Genomic DNA, 22,332 nt, shown 5'->3' with positions numbered 1-22,332 from the left:
CCCCCGACAGTGCCCCCCCCCCGATTGTGAGGGTGGGAGAAGGAAAAATGTACAAAGACATCCCTCTTTCCTCAGTGGTTCAGACCACATGCAGTTATAACAATAGTCACCATGCAGAATCAGTGACTTGTCCAGAGAGAGGCGACCCTCAATTAACCATAAGCCAACATACTGGTTATGAATTACGAAAACACTAACATATTTGCTAAAGAGGATTGTTTGATACATAGGGATAACTTACTATAGGGGGACCAGTAACAGGAACCATGCAGACAGCTGCTCCAGGTGGGCAGTTGACATCTTTGATGGAATTCAATGGGCGGCAAATATTTATATAGAAATCTGGAGTAAGATCAGAGGAATCATCGAACGTCTCATCAAATGCCTCATAGGAGCCCGTCCGATGTATCAAAGGAGAGAGGTCAATTACTGTGCTGCCATTTGTAACTGAGCATTCCACCTGTTTGCAGTGGGAGGAAGTTCCACAAATCAGCACTTGCAGCTACTATCCCCCAAATGTCAACAAGCAAAAACGAAATCTAATTTATCGGGGTCTGTTCTTTTCTTAGTGCTCCCCCCTCCTCTACTGCACTGCAAGCCAATGTGTTCATTTGATCATGTGCTCAATCTGATCCCATCCCACCCTGAATCCCCCTTCGGTCTCTTTGTACTTCTCCAGGAGAGGTCACTTCTGTCTTGGTCCTAGATACATTTGATTGAAAGCAAACACCAGTGAAATGACACATGTCCCTGGGCTGAGCCATAGGCACAAGAAGATCAACTTTGCAGTTTATTTATTGGGCAAGGCAGTAACAGCCAAAGGCCCTGATTAGCCTCTCCCTTCTTGAGAGGCTGCTTCACAGCAGTTGCTGATGCTTTGAGAGCACTGCTAAGTTGTCCAACACACAGTGATATATTAATCGCAATGGAAAAAGAGGTCTCCATTGACCTACCGTTGGGATTCTGCTTCTCTTGACTGTTACTCACAACACGGAGCTCTGGAATTGACATAATGCTACCCAGTGTCAAGGAACTGCACTGTGGGACTGTGAACTCCTTCACCCCCTCTTTCCTAATCCCTTGCATCCAAATTTGCTCTGCCCTCCATGCCTGGGGTGGAGGGGGGTTGTGACTGACCATTATTGATTTGGTTAAGTTTAATATGAATTCCGTTCCAGATATCCTGTGGATATCTACTGTTTCCTTAATCAAATGTAGAATTATGCCTGCACTGTACCAGAGTTATTGGCAATAATTGCATTATTTGGCAGGACTTTCAACTTCTCATCTGGCAACACAATTATACTGCCTCTGTTCTACCGTTACCTAAACAGAACACATCTATTCCTAAACAAAACAAAACCAAAAAGCCACCAGCTACCCCCTTCAACAAAAAAGAACAAGATACCACAAATTTTATGGATCTGAGAATTTTGTATTGCTTCCTCAAAAACACACAAAACCAACATCTGAAACTGGAGCATTTAAACCTGTGCCTTTTCCAAACTTAAAAATATTGCTTGCGGGCATTGTTGTTACTTTGACATTTTAGGTAACAGGAGCTTGATGAAACTGCCAATTCACTTACCGGACTCTCTTCTTCACAAGCTAAAGCCGTATGCCAAGAGAAATAATAGGCACATGCCGCCTCATCGAAGGAGACAAGGAAGGGCTGGCTGCCTGGCCCAGCATCAGGCCTGCACACAAAGCTGAAATAGCTTGTATACTTCAGGTCAGGATTTGCAGGGCAGGACTCTCCTCCGCTGTAGCTAAGTTTCAAAACTCCATCTTCATAAGTTAATGCTTTGGTCAGTCTTCCAGCACTGACTGGTTGCTGATGGCCACCAGTGACACAGACACCTATTAACAAGTTTAGAAGTGCAATGGGTGGGTTATGACGGAAGGAAGCTTGAGCTAAGCAGCTGCGCAATCCACTCCTTGGGCTGTTATATTTCAACAGAACTGAGAGGGATTACATTAGTTACACCAAGTAGTTGAGAACTTTGAGGACTTCGCTCAGAAAAAGGAGGGTGTGAAAAGCACTCGTTCTTAGAACACTGGGTTAAAATTGTTCGTTGACTCACTGGGCAGCCTTAACACAGTCACTTGCGCTCAAGCTCAGTTCCCAATTTATAAAATGGGAAGAACTGTGACCCACATCTAGTTTGTGCAAGAAAATAATAGAATCCAATGTTAGCATTTTTAATTAGGTGAGATTAGATGATTCACTGGGCCACTTCCCACATGCTGCAGGGCATGATCCTGCACTTCCTCCTCTATGCACCCAGCATTTCCATCCTACCAACAATGGCAACAGCCATTCAAGTGTGCCTGCAAAATCCCAGTCTGCATAGGCCCAAATCCCAGTTGACATGCCAGATGAAGTGTGCAATCTGATCAAGAATCTTATACCCATATGCATGGACGGCCAGTCACATTAGAGGTGGCACTGGTACATAGGGTAGGCAGGAAGGAGAGCAGTACAGGGTAAAAGCTATTTCCAATTAAAGTAGTAGAATTGCTGGTTGGATTTAGCCTGGTTATAAGTACAGGGACAGTTTCATGAGAACTCCACAGAACTTCCATGAGCTCCACTGAACACATTGCTGATATGTCCAGGCTTACCAACTCCACTGCCACATGGACCTCTGGCTTCATCACACACACTCAGCCACAATATTCTCTGGTTCCTGTAATCAGGGACAGTATAACCATCCTGCCTCTTTAAAGAATTAAGGTCAAAGAGATGGCCTGCAAGAAAAGGGAGGGGGGAGAGGATAATTTAGCTTTTTATCTTCCCTGCAGAGAGCAATTGAGATTTTTGTTTACCCAAGGAGTAGACCTTGGTGATGCTTTAAATCACAAGATGACCATCAACTCAGATTGCTTTCAAAGGGGATTAGAGAAGTTCATGGAGGAAATTGTCCTTCTGACTATGTATTACCTCTAGGATTAGAATACCAGTTGTGGGGAAACACAAATTGGGTGAATGCTGCTATTGGGTATCCTTGTGGGCCCCTAGCTGGGCACGGTTAACCAGGATGCTGACCATATGGGTCTTTGATCTGATAAAGCAGCACTCTTGTGTACTTAGACATACACTTAGGAATACGAACAGGCACATGACCCATACAGGTACATGCACCAGAGATATGTGATTGGTTGCAGCACCTTGCTGTGTGCATGCATACACACTATAAAGGGAGGTTTACCCAGTGTTGCGTGTGAAGCAGCCCATAAAATGAGGTAGCAACCACTCTCCTTCGAGTACAGCCAATCCACAAATAAACGTGACATTATTGGTAGCTTATGTTGTTTGCCCTCACAGAAGTATTTGTGTGTTCTGTTTCATATAACCTTCTGTCCTATCGGTGGGTATTTGGGCATCATTTTTCTTCCACAGAACAGCTGTATCCTGTACAATCGCACTGTAGCCCCAATGCAACCTTCCGCTTGCATTTTATGGGTGCACTCCTTGTGATACAATAGGAATGGCATATACCTGCAAGATCCAGGAGTTAGGGAAGGGCTCTTGCTTTACATGGCTCAATCCCAGGCATAATCCTTAGCATATTCAGGTGGGGCTGGGAAAAGTCCATCTGAAACCCTAGAGAGCTGCTGCCAGCCAGTGTTGACAATACTGAGCTGGATGGGCAGCCTGCCTGCCTCAGTATAAGGCAGCTTTCTATGTTCCACCAATGGACATGAGCAAGAACGAGTAACTATCACTAGGGTGTATGAGGCTGCTCCCTTCAGATTAGCCTGGGATCTCCCAAGATGGTTATTTGAGAGTCCTAAGTCCACTATTGCTCTCTCCCATGGAAGAACGATTAGAGGTTGATTCTGGTTACAGCTACCCCGACCAGGCCCATGTGTGTGTCAAAGGCTTACCTGTAAGAGGGTTGGATACTGTGCAATTGTTGTGCACGTTGGTTTTCAGAGGACAGGCAGCAGCCGTGAACCATATAAAAGTATATTCACAATCCTCAATGGCTGTTATAAGTTCAGGCTTGGAATCCTTGACAAAAACGGATATAAAAAAAGTCAACATCTGCAAAACTTCTGCGCTGGGGTACTGACAATATTTCTTGCAGCATACCATACCCTTTTGGGGGAAGGCAGGAGGAATGTTGACCCCTGGTAGCTGCCTACCTTCCCTTCAGAAGGTCTTAGCAAAGTTATTGTGGCCAAAAGACACAAAAGTATAAATCCCCTTGGACATCCATCAGTTTAAGCTTCTGTTATAGAACCCTCATCACCACCCAAGATTAATCTGGACCACACACTGTTTGTTTCCTTTCCAGGGAACTACTCTGCAACGAGTTCCTCAGGGCAGCACAATTACTGCCTCGTCCCGCCAAGTGTAAAGGAGGAGTTTTAGTACCCACAGCTGCAGATTTGGGGGTAAATTTGTCATCTGCATGCTATCTAAGATTCCAATCCAATCCCATGATACATTATTACCCCCAGGAACCTATGCAATGGTGCTTCACATGGGGGGGGGGCGAGGAGAGACATAAAAAATCCAACCTACTTAGGCATACTTACAACTGCATTTCCGTCACACTTGAAGCGGATTATTGTAGACTTCTTCCTGATGTGGTCTGGACACTTCTCACCATTGATGTATTTAATCACAAAAATGCCATTTTGCCATTGGATTCCCTCAGACACCTCACCCAAGTTTATATACTTGGACCCATCCATTAGGCAGGCTGCAGAATCCGGTGAACAGAAATCTATGTTTGGCACCAGAAAAGAGGGTGAGGAAGAGAAAATAAAGGGTTTAGCGTTGCCTGGTAGCCTACCCCACATTCTCTGGGTGATGGTGTTTTGGCACAAATAACATATTCAAGAAATGCTACCAAAAAACTTTTTGAGTCGATTCAAGCACACGCTTCTGAGGTGGGTACACGACTTCAACTTACCGTATTTTTTGCTCTATAAGACTCACTTTTTCCCTCCTAAAAAGTAAGGGGAAATGTGTGTGCGTCTTATGGAGCGAATGCAGGCTGTGCAGCTATCCCAGAAGCCAGAACAGCAAGAGGGATTGCTGCTTTCACTGCACAGCGATCCCTCTTGCTGTTCTGGCTTCTGGGATTCAGAATATTTTTTTCCTTGTTTTCCTCCTCCAAAAACTAGGTGCGTCTTGTGGTCTGGTGCGTCTTATAGAGCAAAAAATACGGTAATTCAGGGAAAAGTTGGGGCTTCTGAATGGGCAAAGTCTATATTATTTTTCAGAAATTATTTCGACATTATTTTTCAGGACCACAATACCTCATGGACCACTTCTCCCAAAATGAACCACCCTGAGATGACCATCTGAGGCTCTTCTTTGTGTGCCTCCTCCATGAGAGGTCTGGAGGGAAGCAACATGATAACAAGCCTTTTCTGCGATGGCTCCCCATTGGTGGAATGCTCTCCCCAGGAAAGTTCATCTGGCACCCTCATTACATATCATTGGGCACCAGGCAAAAACGATCCTCTTCTCCCAGGCTTTTGGGTAATTAAACTATCTATGGCCTTTAAAAGGGGGTGTGGGGGTGTTACTATGTTATGTATTTTTGTGTTTTTATATTGTAAACCACCCTGTGATCCTCGGATGAAGGGCATTATAGAAATTTAGTTAACAACAACAAACTTGCTGGTGTGCCAGCAAGGATTTGGCACACTGGGTCAAATACCTCCCCACACAAAATTGAGACGGCATAGTTCCTGGGCAAAGAAACAACATATATAATTAGCTCTATGTGTCATTTCTATATATACTCAGAATCAGCAAGTCTAGTAATAAAATTTAGAGTATTTAGGTTATTACCTGCCATCTTAATAGTAAGATGTTTGGGGTGTGCCAGGGAAAAATACCTTATCAGTTAAACAGGGAGGTATACAACATTACAGTGGTACCTCTAGTTACGGACTTGATCCGTTCCGGGGTGCCATTCGCACCCTGAAAAGTCCGCAAGTAGAGTGCCGCTTCTGTGCATGTGCGAAGTGCGCAGAATGCTTCTGTGCATGCATGCATGGCGAACCCAGAAGTATACACTTCCGGGTTTGTCGTGTTCCAAGCCAAAAAGACGCAACATGAACCTAACGCAACACAAGTCATATTCAGAGCAGACCTATTGAAATAAATGGATCTATTCCCAAGTATGTCTTGGTTTGCTGTTATTCCCAAGATAGAACACATTCCACGACTATACAAAAATAAATACCAGGGTTAGGAAAAAACATTGCAAAGAGCAATAGGAATCAAGGACAGTGTGTTCACAATCACAGGTAGGAGCTGTTCCATTTACTACACTTTTACCATGTAAAAAACCTATGTTCGCATTCACAGTGGGTTACAACAGTGCTTTTTAATCTCTTTTCCCACATCCAACTCTTTGGACACCAATGTTCTCAGTTTCAAGGAAGCTATGTAGGTCATTCCTCCCTTGCTCCAGGGTAATTTTTAAGACAATGAGGCAGAACTGGTACACTGTTGCACAAACAGAGAATGCTAGGAGAAGAATCAGATTACAGGCTGCTTACAGCTTTCACTTAGCCTTAAATAGGACAGAGCAGGTTTCATAACACAGCTGCAGCCATAAAAGAGTGAAGACAGCATTCACCTGCCCTCTCTACATGGAGAAGCTCAATATGAGAAACAAGACGGAGCGGGTGCACAGTGGATTACCTTCTTCATAACACTCCAGTTCCCAATATACAGCTTATCTTGCAAGCAACATCAAATTTTGCTATGCTTTTCACCTGCTGTTGAGGCAACAGACAGGATGCTTAGCTGTGAGGTAAGTGGAGATAGGTCTTCCGCCTCTCCCTAAGGGATCTTGGGGCTCCAGTCACACTGCTACAGGATCCAACACTACTGCCACACCCACACCCACACCCATTTGGGTAGCAGCAATGGGAAGAACTTGAAATGTCAGTGGGTGTGGCTTTCCGCCTTCTAACATTTACCCAGCAGGCAGTCAAGGCCATGCACTTCTAACAGAACATGGGTTTGCGTAAATGCCTTGCTCCGGTGAAGTGGTCCCCAACAGAGCTGTGGCCTCCCTTCTTTCCCACCCTGCCCCTGTGCAGTTCAATCCCTCTACTTGGCCCTACTCCTGCCTGCGGGCACACTCAGCCTGCGCTGTCTCTCCAGTTCTTACCCGCTCCTCGATGTGGCACCAAAGATTTACAGACGTTAATGTAGTATTTTTGAGTAGAGTTAGTCATTGAAATGGCTACCCAGTTCTCCTTATGCCGTGTCAGAGAGGAGAGATCGTATGAGTTGCCAGTACTGTCTCTGCAACAGAACAAAGGACGTTTTACAGCAAAAAAAGTTAACAGGAGACATCCTGCGGAGAAGCACATCAACAGCGTAAGGAGTGCCGAAAAGTCCCATCAAAATCCAAGCAAACTTTCCTGTCCTGCCACATAGCTTATCTAGCAGAACGACTGCCATTCTTCTGTTAACTACTCTAGCCGCACAAAAGCTTCTCAAGTATCTAGGGGTTCCGTATCTGAGAATCTGTACAACAAGATGGTCTTTCGACATCCACCATCTCACCACCACCCACTTGTTAGTTGTTTCTGCTGATGGCTAGGGAACAAGAGTTCTCCCCCACCCTCCAAAAAGATCACACTGAATAGCTGCTTTAATGGCCTAGGCATCGCCATTTAACACAGACGGGACAGGAAGCCCTAAAGAAGGGATGGGGAGGAAATAAATTTATTGTTTTGACAGCCAGGTGAAGTCAACTTACTTATAGGAGCACTCGATAGACCTGGAAGGTGGGCAGGCAAGAGGAGTGTGCCACTCAAACAAATAGGTGCAATCCTCCATTTCCTTCAGAAACACTGGCTGAGAAAAGAAAGGTAAACCCCCCCACAACCCGTTACATACAGAAGCCGACAATACCAGTAGGGCTGAAAGCTGACAACCCTACTCCATCCGAGGTCTGGACTACGGATTATGCAAAACAGTAACCATCTGCAAAATGGAGCTTCTGCTCCAGTGCACCATCTACATCTTATACTGGGGAAATGCTCTGTGGTCCTATTCATACAAAAATTTAAAACAAGACCAAATGGATTTTAATCAGAAGGGTGAATTTGAAGTATTTTGGCTAACATAAATAATGGATTCAAGCTCATGTTTCCTGCTTGGCAGGGGGTTGGACTCGATGGCCCACAGTCTCCTCCAACTCTATGATTCTATGATTCTATGATTCATCGCCTTGGCATGTGCTGCTTTCACACTTTATTTATTTGCTCAGCCGTTTTTACCTTTTCTTTTTTAAAAACAAACTAATTTTGTTACTAACATATTTAGCTGTCCTAACGATATTTGGTTTTTCAGTACTTTTGGCCCACCCTACTTACCTGGTTCACATGCTGCATATAAATAAGCTGAATGAGAGCAGAATGAGGGCCTACCTGTGCAATTATAATTGGTGCCACATAAAGTCAGTGGAGAGGGAAGGGCAATGGCAATTATGGAATGAACTTGCAGATATCAAGCTCTATGCACAAAGCTACATGGTGGATGTAGTGTTCATGTAGGGCCCATCAGGTGGGCTCAGGGGCTGGGCACACCTGTGCAACCCTGATCTCCAACTGCACATATAGCCAGCAGGGGCAGAACGTAAATCTGGGAGATGTCTCAGTGATTTGCAGTAGATCAGTAAGTTCCTGATTCCCAGTTGTTTAAAAATACCAGCACAAAAATGACTCCTTTTCCTCCTCTAAATTATACAGCTGAAATGAAGAAAGCTTGCCAGGGCCGGGGCAGGGAGGAGATAAAGAGTGGGGGGGTTTTGTGCATAGAAGTATTGTGTCTCCACTCCAGTCTGGCATGCAAAGTAAAATTCCTAGGTTCAGACTATTTTTATTCAGACTATTCTTTTTCACCAGGCTCTGGAAGGTGGATCTCTAGATTCCAGGCTCTATGAGGTTACAGCTATGTGTGCTTAGAGCTTATGGCTTTGCAGGAAGAGTAACATAAGGGGTTTTGACAATCACATCTGAGATTAACACCCAAGTCTGCTTACCTGCGAATTACTTTCAGGATCACAATAGAACAATATGGCTGTTGACCGCTGATATATCTTGTGGCATGTCTCCCCGTTGGTGTAGTTAATTTTGATTAATCCATTTTCGTATGTCAGCTTTGTAGTTTTCAAACCTGAACAGTGAATTATAAAGAGTATACTAACTGGAGGCATAGGAGTTTTGTACTGTAAGCATTAGCCATATAGACTAAAGTTAATTCAGCCCAGTGGGTCCCCCAATGCTGCCTTATTTTGTCAACAGCCAGCTTGCAAAGCACACTAGGGAACGACAGCTCTAAAAAGAAAAGCTTAGACTCATCCCATTTCAGTATCTAGTTGTTCTTTTAATAGCAATTCCACCCCCACTGATGTTAAGATTGCAGATTTGTTGAAATTGGGGAGGGTGGGGGGGTATGCTGACCTGAGCATGACCTGGGACATGATCTTGGCCCCTTCCCATCTCCTCTTCCCAGTGTTCCCACTATCCAACCCAGTTTCCACTCAATACACTACAGAAATGCAATGACATCTCCAGAAGGGCTCTACAGGCAACATGACTCAACACTCTGCGCATACACAATACCTAACTTGTTTTCAGCCTGCCCAACAAGAACATAAATAGAAGTCAAAACACATTATATAATAAAATGTATTCATATAAAAATAAAGGCGTACGTACACATGTACTTTATTTACACCCCACTCTGTGTGTTTAGTTACAGTATGCATACATGTGCATGTCTAGTGCCTGAGTGTGCATGTGTTCATACACAGAATCTGAGCACATCACCCCACAGTGGTGAATCTGATCAGAAATTGTGGTGCAAGTATGTGGAGGGAGGTGCCATCTCCAAACTCAACTGGGTTCTAGGTTATTTTACTAGTTCTCAACTGTGTACTTCAAGGCAGTGGTGTAGCGTGGGTTGTCAGCACCCGGGGCAAGGCAAGTAATTTGCGCCCCCTAACCCCTAACCTGCCGCCGCTGCCAGCTTCTTCTTGCTGCTGCCTGGTCTGGTCTGGTGTGGTTCTCTCCCGCGCTCAGCGCTGCGCTGGGTGGCCGCTGCACTGTCCCTCCCCCAGATAGTCCCTCGCTCTCTCTCCGCACCGCACGCCTGGCACCCCCCCTCCACAGTGGGTGGCGACCCGGCGGCTCGGATCGGATTCGCACAGCCAGCACTGCAGTGAGAGAGAGTGAGTGAGCCAGGTAGGGGCAGAGAGCTGAGAGTGCGAGCACGCCCCCCCAGATGTTGTGCCCGGTGTGGCTGGCCCCCCCCCTGACCCCCCATGCTACGCCACTGCTTCAAGGTTAAATGCTAACACTAACCATAGTAGACAGGTGATTGTTAGCTGTGGGAATAGCCTACAACAGCCATCGCAGCTACATGATGACTTAGCTGGAAATCTCAGGAGCGTCAAGAGGTATTCCTTCCACTAGATAGAAATACTAGACAAATGTGTGGATTTTAAAATAAAACTATTTAAGGTGGACATTTGCTCTGGAAGTACACCTTGATGCTTCATGCATCCTCCCCTCTGAAACCAGGCAAACTTCTCCTGGTAAATCCAAGCCGCTACATCCCAGAATGACATCTTACCTGCTATTTTTTTAAAGCTGGGGTCTCGTTTCTTAATTTGACATGCCGACACAACATCTGCAGTTGTTCCTGGTTCTGTGCACTTCCCCGCTGTTAATCCATCACAGACTCTGAAGTAGTAGTCATATTCCTCAGTGCTCACTTTCACATCCTTCCCACGAAGCGGTGTCAGATCATACATATGACCATACCTTGGATCTTTTACTTGACAGTTCTCACCTTAAAAGAACACCAAACCCAGGGGAATGTTACTCACATGCACACAAAGCCTTATTTCCAGGTCAACGCCTTGGTCCAAAGGTGGACCAGAGATAACATTTTCTGCATATGAATTTGTGCATCTGTTCATTTTCAGAACATTGCAGTTATTTTCGGAAAGTTGTTTTGTATGAGAAAGGAGTCCATTTGCAAACTTTTGCAGAATCATTCCATAACAAAAGCTACATACGATTTTCTTATTTTCTACTCAAAATGCTTTGCAAGTTAAGATCAGCTGTGCCATGTATCTGGAATCTCAGTAGATAGATAATTTAAGGCCATCTGAATTGTCTTATTTCTTCTTGCATTCCAATTATGTACTACTTTTTTGCCAAGAGTTTTAGACACATTAGTTAAATAATTTTATTTAACTACAAATACTTACCCTCAACCCTGTGCACAGGACAAGCTGCTACTGTTCTCCAAAGAAACACAAACTCACAGTCGTCTTCATGTTGAAACACTGGTGATCCCTAAGTAAAAAGGAGTTTGTTGTCAGCTTTAGACATGAAGTTCTGTGGTTTTCTTCGGAGCTGAGGGCGATGAAACAATCGCTGAGACGGCTAGAGCGCCGGTGGCAGAAAACTCACTCCGAATCTGACCGGACACAGGTTAGAGCTCAACGTCGAGCCTACCAAGTGGCGATAGCGACGGCGAAGAAGACTTTCTTCACCGCTTCTATTGCATCTGCAGAAAATAGTAGCAGGAGACTCTTTCAGGTGGTCCGCAATTTAACGGAACCACCTTTACCACCGGGGCCTTGTAAAGACCCCAAGATCTCCTGCAGCGATTTTGCAAAGTTTTTTGCAGATAAAATCACTCATATTCGGAAGGAGCTAGACACCACCGTGGGAGCAGGGCTGGGGCGGGAGAGTGCTAGAGCCCTGTCTGGTCAAGTTGCATGGAATCAATTTCAATCCGTTACCCCCGAGGATGTGGACAGGCTGCTTGGACGAGTGAAACCAACCACCTGTCTCCTTGATCCTTGCCCATCCTGGCTTATAAAAGCTAGCCGGGAAGGGCTGGGCGATGGGCTCTGCGGGGTGGTGAATGCTTCCCTCTGTGAGGGAACATTCCCAGATCCGCTGAAAGAGGCGGTCATTAAACCGCTTCTTAAAAAACCATCTTTAGACCCGGCCAGTATGGCCAACTATCGCCCAGTCTCAAATCTTCCATTCTTGGGCAAGGTGATTGAGCGTGTGGTTGCTGAACAACTCCAGGCACGCCTGGAGGATGCGGACCATTTGGATCCCTTCCAATCAGGGTTCAGGCCTCATCATGGGACTGAAACTGCCTTGGTCGCACTGGTTGATGATCTCCGGCGGGCTAGGGACAAAGGTGAGAGTTGTTTCCTAGTTCTGCTGGATCTCTCAGCGGCCTTTGATACAATTGACCATAACATCCTTCTGGACCGTCTAGAGGGGTTGGGAGCTGGGGGCACTGTTATACAGTGGTTTCGCTCCTTCCTCCTGGGCAGTGTTCAGAAAGTGGTGGTGGGGGATGAGTGTTCAGACCCTTGGGCCCTCACTTGTGGGGTGCCTCAGGGTTCCGTCCTCTCCCCCATGCTTTTTAACATCTATATGAAGCCGCTGGGAGAGATCATCAGGGGGTTTGGACTGGGTGTCCATCAATATGCAGATGATACCCAGCTCTACCTTTCTTTCAAATCAGAACCAGTGAAGGCGGTGAAGGTCCTGTGTGAGTGCCTGGAGGCGGTTGGAGGATGGATGGCGGCTAATGGATTGAAGTTGAATCCTGACAAGACAGAAGTACTGTTTTTGGGGGACAGGGGGCGGGCTGGTGTGGAGGACTCCCTGGTCCTGAATAGGGTAACTGTGCCCCTGAAGGACCAGGTGCGTAGCCTGGGAGTCATTTTGGACTCACAGCTGTCCATGGAGGCGCAGGTCAATTCTGTATCCAGGGCAGCTGTCTACCAACTCCACCTGGTACGCAGGCTGAGACCCTACCTGCCCGCGGACTGTCTCGCCAGAGTGGTGCATGCTCTAGTTATCTCCCGCTTGGACTACTGCAATGCGCTCTACGTGGGGCTACCTTTGAAGGTGACTCGGAAACTACAGCTAATCCAGAATGCGGCAGCTAGACTGGTGACTGGGGGCGGCCGCCGAGACCACATAACACCGGTCTTGAAAGACCTACATTGGCTCCCAGTACGTTTCCGAGCACAATTCAAAGTGCTGGTGTTGACCTTTAAAGCCCTAAACGGCTTCGGCCCAGTATACCTGAAGGAGCGTCTCCACCCCCATCGTTCTGCCCGGACACTGAGGTCCAGCGCTGAGGGCCTTCTGGCGGTTCCCTCATTGCGAGAAGCGAAGCTACAGGGAACCAGGCAGAGGGCCTTTTCGGTGGTGGCGCCCGCCCTGTGGAATGCCCTCCCATCGGATGTCAAGGTGATGGACAACTACCTGACATTCAGAAGACATCTTAAGGCAGCCCTATTCAGGGAAGCTTTTAATGTATGATATTTTAGTGTTTTTTGGTTTCTGTGGAAGCCGCCCAGAGTGGCTGGGGAAACCCAGCCAGATGGGCAGGGTACAAATAATAAATTATTATTATTATTATTATTATTATTATTATTATTATTATTATTATTATTATTATTTATCTCCTTATATAAATTCAGTATATAAATTCACCCACCATTAAGTTATGTAACCAGGACTCAAACTTATCCAAATTCCTTGTGGTGAGAAAACATGTGAATCTTAGATACTTGCTATTCACTGATCTGTTCAGGGTTATTTTATATACCTGTTATGCAGAAAATCAGCCTGGACAAAAGTATATTGCCTAATTAAGCCTGAAGTGCCACTGAGTTCTTAGGCAAGAACTCAACATGGCCCACACTTCAAGCATCACATATTGTTTGCCTACACAGAGGGATTTCCATGTAGAAAGTTGTAACCTGTTGTTGTTGTTGTTGCTGCTGCTGTTGTTGTTGTTGTTGTTGTTGTTGTTGTTGTTGTTGTTGTTGTTGTTAATTGTTACAAGAATTTATATGCCACCTTTCATTTTAAGAAAAAATACCAAGGTGGCTGGCACGAAATGAAAGTACTTGCTTCCATGTGGAAACAGCAGACTTTTGAACTTGGCACAAGGCACTGCAATATTGATGCAATCTTTTCAGTTGTACCACACAAAGCGGATTACACAGAAATGTTTTAAGGAGAAATTACCACTAGATTGTAGAACAGCAGACGTAAGCCATGAGAGAGAAGAATCCCTTTTGAAAGCAAAATCTGTCTTCTTCTCAGAGCAAGATGGTTCTTGAGCAGGTAGCAGTTAGGGGAGTGAAAGGCTGCCTTAGCTGGAATATGAGGAGCCAGATGATGGCACCACATGTACATGTGTCCCACATACTTACAGCTTTCAGAGGGGTCTACCTGGGACTATGTTAATTCACCATAACGATTTGAAAGTTCAGAACGTCACAAAAAATGAGAGAGTTGTTGCTTGCTCAGGAAACTGGAGCACAAGAATGAATACTGCAACTCATTCGCAATACTGAGGTGTGCTTCTCAAGTAAATGTACATTCCATGTCAATATTATGAGAGTCCTTGAAGTCCACTATGTAAATAAGCTGCTATATGCTTTGCAAATAGAAGCAAGCTTGATTAGCTACTCTGGAGAGCTCAGCTGCTTCCTATCTCGTAACAAAATAATGTTGCTAGTTCTAAGCATTTGAATTCTCTCCAGATGGGGGGAAAGAAAGAAGAGAACACAGTGGTACCTCAGGTTACATATGCTTCAGCTTACAGACTCCGCTAACCCAGAAATAGTGCTTCAGGTTAAGAACTTTGCTTCAGGATGAGAACAGAAATCGTGCTCCGGTGGCGTGGCGGCAGCGGGAGGCCCCATTAGCTGAAGTGGTGCTTCAGGTTAAGAACAGTTTCAGGTTAGAACAGACCTCCGGAACAAATAAAGCACTTAACCCGAGGTACCACTGTATGATCAAATCATAGAATCATAGAGTTGGAAGAGACCACAAGGGCCATCGAGTCCAACCCCCTGCCAAGCAGGAAACACCATCAGAGCACTTCTGACATATGGTTGTCAAGCCTCTGCTTAAAGACCTCCAAAGTAGGAGACTCCACCACACTCCTTGGCAGCAAATTCCACTGTCGAACAGCTCTTACTGTCAGGAAGTTCTTCCTAATGTTTAGGTGGAATCTTCTTTCTTGTAGTTTGGATCCATTGCTCCGTGTTCGCTTCTCTGGAGCAGCAGAAAACAACCTTTCTCCCTCCTCTATGTGACATCCTTTTATATATTTGAACATGGCTATCATATCACCCCTTAACCTCCTCTTCTCCAGGCTAAACATGCCCAGCTCCCTTAGCCGTTCCTCATAAGGCATCGTTTCCAGGCCTTTGACCATTTTGGTTGCCCTCCTCTGGACACGTTCCAGTTTGTCAGTGTCCTTCTTGAATTGTGGTGCCCAGAACTGGACACAGTACTCCAGGTGTGGTCTGACCAGAGCAGAATACAGTGGCACTATTACTTCCCTTGATCTAGATGCTATACTCCTATTGATGCAGCCCAGAATTGCATTGGCTTTTTTAGCTGCCGCGTCACACTGTTGGCTCATGTCAAGTTTGTGGTCAACCAAGACTCCTAGATCCTTTTCACATGTACTGCTCTCAAGCCAGGTGTCACCCATCTTGTATTTGTGCCTCTCATTTTTTTTGCCCAAGTGCAATACTTTACATTTCTCCCTGTTAAAATTCATTTTGTTTGTTTTTGCCCAGTTCTCTAATCTGTCAAGGTCGTTTTGAAGTGTGATCCTGTCCTCTGGGGTGTTAGCCACCCCTCCCAGTTTGGTGTCATCTGCAAATTTGATCAGGATGCCCTTGAGTCCATCATCCAAGTCGTTGATAAAGATGTTAAATAAGACCGGGCCCAAGACAGAACCCTGTGGCACCCCACTAGTCACTCTTCTCCAGGATGAAGAGGAACCATTGATGAGCACCCTTTGGGTTCGGTCAGTCAGCCAGTTACAAATCCACTGAGTGGTAGCAGAGTCAAGACCGCATTTTACCAGCTTCTTTACAAGAATATCATGGGGCACCTTGTCAAATGCCTTACTGAAATCAAGGTAGGCTATATCCACTGAGTTCCCTTCATCTACCAGGCTTGTAATTCTGTCAAAAAATGAGATCAGGTTAGTCTGACATGACTTATTTTTCAGAAATCCATGCTGACTATTGGTGATCACAGCATTCCTTTCTAGGTGCTCACAGACTGTTTGCTTAATGATCTGCTCCAGAATCTTCCCTGCTATTGATGTCAGACTGACTGGGCGGTAATTATTTGGGTCCTCTCTTTTCTCCTTTTTGAAAATAGGGACAACATTTGCCCTCCTCCAGTCTGCCGGGACTTCGCCTGTTCTCCAGGATTTCTTGAAGATGACTGCCAGTGGTTCTGAGATCACATCTGCCAGTTCTTTTAATACTCTTGGATGCAGTTCATCTGGCCCTGGAGACTTGAATACATCTAAACTAGCCAAATATTCTTGTACTGTCTCCTTAGTTATTCTGGGCTGTGTTTCCTTTGCTGAATCATTTGCTCCAAATTCTTCAGGTCGGGCATTGTTTTCTTTATCGGAGAAGACTGAGGCAAAGAAGGCATTGAGGAGTTCAGCCCTTTCTGTGTCCCCTGTTTGCATTTCACCATCTTCTCCTCTGAGTGACCCCACTGTTTCTTTGTTCTTCCTTTTGCTACGAACATACCCATAAAAGCCTTTTTTGTTGCTTTTAACCTCTCTAGCAAGCCTGAGTTCATTCTGTGCTTTAGCTTTTCTGACTTTGTGTCTACACGTGCTGGCTATTTGTTTGAATTCCTCTTTGGTGGTTTCCCCCCTTTTCCATTTTTTGTACACATCCTTTTTTAATCTTAATTCAGTTAAAAGTTCTTTAGATAGCCACCCTGGCTTCTTTAGGCACCTTCCATGTTTCCGTCTCATTGGTATTGCCTGACGTTGTGCTTTTACTATCTCCCTCTTAACAAACTCCCAGCCATCATGAACTCCCTTTCCTTTTAGTATTGCTGTCCATGGGATCTCACCCAGCACTTCCCTAAGTTTTATGAAGTCGGCTTTCTTAAAGTCAAAAAATTGAGTCCTAGTATGCTTGGCTGCTCCTTTCCGCTGTATAGTAAACTTCAGAAGAGCATGATCACTCGCGCCTAATGATCCTTCCACTTCTACCCCACTAACCAGGTCATCAACATTGGTTAGGACCAGATCTAAAATGGCTGTTCCTCTTGTTGCTTCTCCCACTTTCTGGACAATGAAGTTGTCTGCAAGGCCAGTGAGGAATCTGTTTGACCTTATGCTCTTGGCTGAGTTTGACGTCCAACAAATATCCGGGTAATTGAAGTCCCCCATTACTACTATCTCCCTTCCTTTTGCATGCTTGGCCATCTGTTCCAGGAAGGCATCATCTATGTCCTCCGTTTGGCTTGGGGGTCTATAGTAAACTCCCACAATGAGGTCTCTTTTATTCTTCTATGTTAGTGGCAAGTTACAAGGGTCCCTATGCCACACCTTGTTTGTCAGGATGAGAAGCAATCACTTCAAAATGACCATCTGGGCAGCAAAGGATGCAGCTATGTGGCAGCTCTGCATGTGGTACTCACTCACTCACTCACTTGAAGAGCTACTGGTCCTTTCAGGCTGGAAGTGGGGGAAGGACCCTGGCAGTGCATGTAAACACAGCTCCAGAGCTGCACAGGCACAATGGGAAGGGGGAACTGCAGCTATGCAGGGAAGCCCTTCAATAAGCTTGCAAGGTTGCTAAAGGAAGTCAAGTTTTTTTACATCCAGACTATTCGGCATCAATAGACAGACCCAAAAAACTTACCATACTTTGATCACACTGGAAGATGATCCGCGTTGAGTACTGCCTGTTACCTTTGCACGTGTCCCCACTTGAGTACACGATACTAAGGGACCCATCAGCGGCAGCCTGAGGACGCATGTGAATCATGCCAAGACTCTGACCTTTGTCCGCGTATTTCACACAAGATCCAATTATACCACCTGCAGCCAAAAGGAACACTTAAACATGTGCTTTTAAACTCCACTAAAAACTTGCATTGATCTCTTTTAAAAGAAGGGCAGAAGTAATTCATAGCAGTTTTCATTTTAAGAGTATTGAAGCCAGCAGTGCCTGGGCTGACCACCAATTGCACTTGGGGATCCTGTGAGTGGAGCTCCACCCATGGGATGCTCCCATGAAGATCAGTAGAAGGGACTCTGCAACTGATTCTTTCCCCCTAAAGCCCCTGAAAAACAGTTTCAAAGAGTTCAGGAACCCTGTACTTCAGGCACAATCACTGTAGTGGGAGTCTCTACTGGATCAAAGACCCTTCTGTGAATGGAAGCAGGTACTACTCAAAGAAGGTCAACTCTGGATATAACCCGGTGTAAGTCAATGAGTTACTGAAATGGGAATATTTTCCCTCAAAGTTATTAAAAACCATTACTTTGTAATCAATTTCTTTTCAGTAAAAATAAGTTGCCGTAAAAGCTCTATCTCTGCCTTTTTGTTAACAGCTTAAGGGTGCTTGTCCTGGCCATAAAGCTCACCAGCATGGCATTTTCACATAAGATTCCTGAAACTAAAGGTCATTTCCAACTGTTCTTCCCTAGCAAAATATAAATTCAAAGCTAAATCCAACACGAGCAGGAAAATAAGATAAATTGCATGCATCCTGCACACCAGCGTGCTTCCCCATAGCATGCCACAGCACCCTACACCTAGCAGTGACTATCTCCCCATCTATCAAAAGGCTCAGAAACTGTTCACCTGGATTTCAACAACCCTCTCTCAGTGGCAAGTTAAAGTGCAAGGACTGCCTTTATTAGAGTTGGCTCGTGGATGTCTGAATAATTTGAATGTCAAGCTTCTCTAAGCATTCAAGTGTATCACCGAAGCTACCCAGAGGGGCTATGACAGCTCTGCTGCGCAGTATCAGGAAAAACTATCCAAAGAGGTGAAGCAGACAGAGACTGCCAGGAGTGAGGAAGTCAGAGAAGAAGAAGGGGAATTGAGGTGGTGGGATATAGCCTGTTGCACTGACAGCCCCTCAGTTCCCATAAACCAAGTCTAATGCTTACCAGGGCACCCTGGTATGGGGGGAAGGCGCTTGCAAACACTTAGAAAGAAAGTTCTTCCTTTTGCATCTTTTGATGTATCCAGGGCAATCCAAGGCTCACTTGCTGTGCTTAAGTCACTCAGGTCATACTCATTACCAGCTGAATCTGAAAAATAGTAATGCCAGAAACCACAAAATGCTTAATTAAGCTAAGTCTACGATATTCAGTTGACTCCAGTTTAAAGGATTACAGTAATCCAAGCCAGGCAGCCAAGATAGCAAAATGCTGTGTGATCATGTAAAAACCAAGAAGTAAAAAGCAAAGACAGGCTCAACAGCTAAAATCACAATGAGGCACAGAGAAGGGGACTGACCAGAACCGAATGCCTTGACTTGTGGGAGTGGAAGAGCTTCTGCCAGCATAAAATCCAAAATGGAGGGTAGAAGGCAGCTTACACAAGGCAGATAAAAAAGGAGAGGAGAAACAGAAAACATCTCCAAAACATACTGAAAACTTGAATGCTCAACATGTGTTGCCATAAACATTCTTCAAGGGCACTTACTGAGAAGAGATCCCCCCCAACTCTTTAAAGAGAGATGTTGGTTTAGTAGGGCAGAAACCCCCTTTTGGGCAAGTGCCCCTGAGGAAGGTTCCTATCAACACCCATCAGGTACTCCATTTTGTATCAGAAAAATAGTTTCACTGCATTTTTTATAGAGGTTGCCTCTTTATGTTTGCTGTGCTAGGGCAAAGCAACCATTGAGACAACTCAATGTCACAATCACTATGCTATAAAGCACAAAAACAAAACCTTTGGCTGGAACAGCCAACGGATTTCATTTAGAGTGGAATGCCTTAACTTTCAGTGAGTTAATGGTAGTCAAACACTTCAGGTGTTCTAAGGCAAATGCTTTTCAAAGCAGCCCAGTTTTAAGCCAGGGAAAGGTAAAATCAGCTTTTGTGGGGGAAATACTAAATATGGTTTCTGTGGGCGAGTAGTATGTGGCAAGGGGAATACAGATTTCTCTACGCTCTGTGTTCTTTAACAGTCTCCCACCCACCCAAAGTGCATCCTAAGGGGAAAGGAAACTATGAGCATGTTGGAAACAAGTCATAGCACTTGCTGGAGAGAAGAGGGAAGGAAACATGCCACCTGCAGGACATCTCTACCACTGAAGCAGATTCGAGTGACCTTTCCAATGAATTTCCCTACATTCATTTACTTACCAGTAACTTGACAATCAACTGGAGAAGGTGGGCAGGCTAAGGCCGTGTGAAACTCAAAGAAAGTATTATAAATTCTACGTGCAGAGTTAATCTCTTCATGCACAAATCTGAGTTGTCCGGGGTAGGAGGATTGATTGCAGATAAAGGTCACAGTGAAAGTGTCATTGATTCCTAAGGAGCGGAAATAAAAACACCAAGAAGTATAAAGTAAACCCACATGAGTTATTTGACACACAAAAAAGTCAGAGCTCCAACTATCTGCCTTTGTCAGAATTTTGCGTCTACTGAAAATTCACCAGTTTGACGGGAAGGCCAATGATGTTGCTGCACTTTGCTTGAATGCACAAAGGGATGTTTTCACTCTGTGACAAACCCAGCTGACAGGAACCAAAGAGAGAACCTTCCCACTTAACACCTCCTAAACCTATTTTCCTGAACTAAAGAAGATGTCAAGCATTGCCTTTAGGCTGTGTATTCAATTTAGTAAGCCCAAGGGTCCTATTTGACTGGGTGCTTGCTTTGCCCTTGTCAGAGCCCTCCTGCAAACACATCACTAAACGGGAAGCCTGGACACGGCTTGGTCTCCATTGCCCAAGGGAATGTTGCCTATTCCCTCAGCCTCAGTGGGCCCCTTCCATCTCCCTGTGTGAAATGCGAAGATGCTGGTGGGACAGCGAACACATATGCTGAGTCAAAGATTTGCTGTAAAATTGCTACCCTTGGTTTTATGCAGCTTCTGATCTTACTCCATTATCTCGATTCCTTTAAGAAACTATCTTTGATGAGAATCCTGGCATTGATGATAGAGCTGATTTGAACACAGGCTCACCCAATGTCTAGCTGCTTTGCCTAAATTACTGCTTGAAGTGAGAGGTCTAGCTCTACCATCTTAAAGGTATCATACATCAGGAAATCTACATGCCCTGATTTAGGAAACCCAATTGAGTAGCCACAGCTCTACCTGTGCTTGTGTTGCATGAAGGACCTCTCTCAGCTGCCCCTACTTGCAAGGAGGGTGGAAGCAAGTGGCTCTTTGTAACAGGTAGCAAGGCAACTTTACCTGTGTATTTAAGAGACAGTTCTCCTTCGGTAGACAGCTGAAGAGTTTTGTTCAGTTTCACCAAACGAATGTGTTTCAGATCTTCTGTTTCACATCCACCAATTGAGTCAGCAGCTGGCAGGCTACTGTTAACTGCACATTCCTCTGCTGGTCCACAAATGTTTAGCTAAGAGATTCAACATATAATATAATATCTGAGATGCCATAGAATTACTAACTTGCAGCAAAAAACAAAAGGCGTGAACTCAAAGGACATGAAGTATTGTGTTTGGAAAAGAAAAGAAACATTACCATGTAGGACTTCCCAATTCCCATGGCTATGTATTTTTTTTCTGAAGCCAACGGTTCCAGGTTAAACACAAATTCACTGTTGGGATCTTTTACAGTGCAGCTCTGTAGAAAACAAAACCATTTATCAAGAGGAGAGAATAAGATATGATAGATATGAACCATCAAAATGCATGTAGCCCTTTTGATTTCCAAGTCAAGAAGGCCATCTTCCATTCTGGTTAGACACAGCTCCTCAGAAACCAATTTTAAGCTCTTCTCAAGTTTTATAGACCAATGGGTATCAAGCAAAAGATCAGAACTTACTTCGAGGAGGATTATGGTGCCCACATATACCAATTCCTTTTACAGCTCTATCATCAGAAACAGCGCCCTGTTAAGTCACACCCAGCTAACCTTCCATTTAATTGTACAGTTGTACCTTGGTTCTTGAACAGAATCCATTCCGGAAGTCCGTTCTGACTTCTGAAAATGTTCAAAAACCAAGGCACAACCTCTGATTGGCTGCAGGAGCTTCTTTTTTTTTTAAATAATAATTTTATTAAGTACAAATTAAAAAAACATACATATTCACAGCAAAAGAAAATACAAAAGAAAGAGAAAATACATCTAACCAAGGAAAAACAATTAGAGAAAGTTTTGTCTCTTTTCATATTTGCAGTTATTTATACCTCTATAAAATGCTGTTTACAATAAAGCAGTGAAATGAAAGATATCGGGGGAAAAGAAAAAAAGAACAAAGAAAGAATAA

General features: G+C 44.7%; 2 protein-coding genes across 4 annotated transcripts in view; one reads left to right on the top strand and one right to left on the bottom strand.

Moving 5' to 3' along the window:
- Window positions 1-22,332, bottom strand: part of IGF2R (insulin like growth factor 2 receptor) — a 70,417-nt gene that overhangs the window by 18,848 nt on the left and 29,237 nt on the right. The window contains exons 21-35 of the mRNA XM_081187524.1: window positions 21,585-21,686; window positions 21,294-21,459; window positions 20,234-20,404; window positions 19,028-19,171; window positions 17,769-17,947; window positions 11,277-11,364; window positions 10,634-10,852; window positions 9,039-9,172; window positions 7,752-7,849; window positions 7,155-7,291; window positions 4,549-4,739; window positions 3,892-4,018; window positions 2,626-2,751; window positions 1,589-1,860; window positions 242-460 (exon numbers count right to left, since the gene is read on the bottom strand). Of these exons, the coding sequence (XP_081043650.1) occupies window positions 242-460; window positions 1,589-1,860; window positions 2,626-2,751; window positions 3,892-4,018; window positions 4,549-4,739; window positions 7,155-7,291; window positions 7,752-7,849; window positions 9,039-9,172; window positions 10,634-10,852; window positions 11,277-11,364; window positions 17,769-17,947; window positions 19,028-19,171; window positions 20,234-20,404; window positions 21,294-21,459; window positions 21,585-21,686 (2,373 nt within the window). The remainder of the gene's footprint in view (window positions 1-241; window positions 461-1,588; window positions 1,861-2,625; window positions 2,752-3,891; window positions 4,019-4,548; window positions 4,740-7,154; window positions 7,292-7,751; window positions 7,850-9,038; window positions 9,173-10,633; window positions 10,853-11,276; window positions 11,365-17,768; window positions 17,948-19,027; window positions 19,172-20,233; window positions 20,405-21,293; window positions 21,460-21,584; window positions 21,687-22,332) is intronic.
- The window catches only part of LOC308583536 (proto-oncogene Mas-like), a 61,976-nt gene continuing 45,712 nt past the window's right edge, over window positions 6,069-22,332 (top strand). The window contains exons 1-2 of one of the 3 annotated variants that reach the window (XR_014006278.1): window positions 6,069-6,791; window positions 13,901-13,914. The gene's annotated coding sequence lies outside the window, so the exon portion shown is untranslated. Of the gene's footprint in view, window positions 6,792-9,511; window positions 9,928-13,900; window positions 13,915-22,332 lie in introns of those variants that run through there. The other 2 variants (XR_014006279.1, XM_081187559.1) reach the window with 2 other exon arrangements.

The sequence above is a fragment of the Podarcis bocagei genome, assembly GCF_964188305.1.
Source record: "Podarcis bocagei genome assembly, chromosome: 3".
In the NCBI taxonomy this organism is placed as follows: domain Eukaryota; kingdom Metazoa; phylum Chordata; class Lepidosauria; order Squamata; family Lacertidae; genus Podarcis; species Podarcis bocagei.
This window is presented reverse-complemented; position numbering and strand designations above follow the sequence as displayed.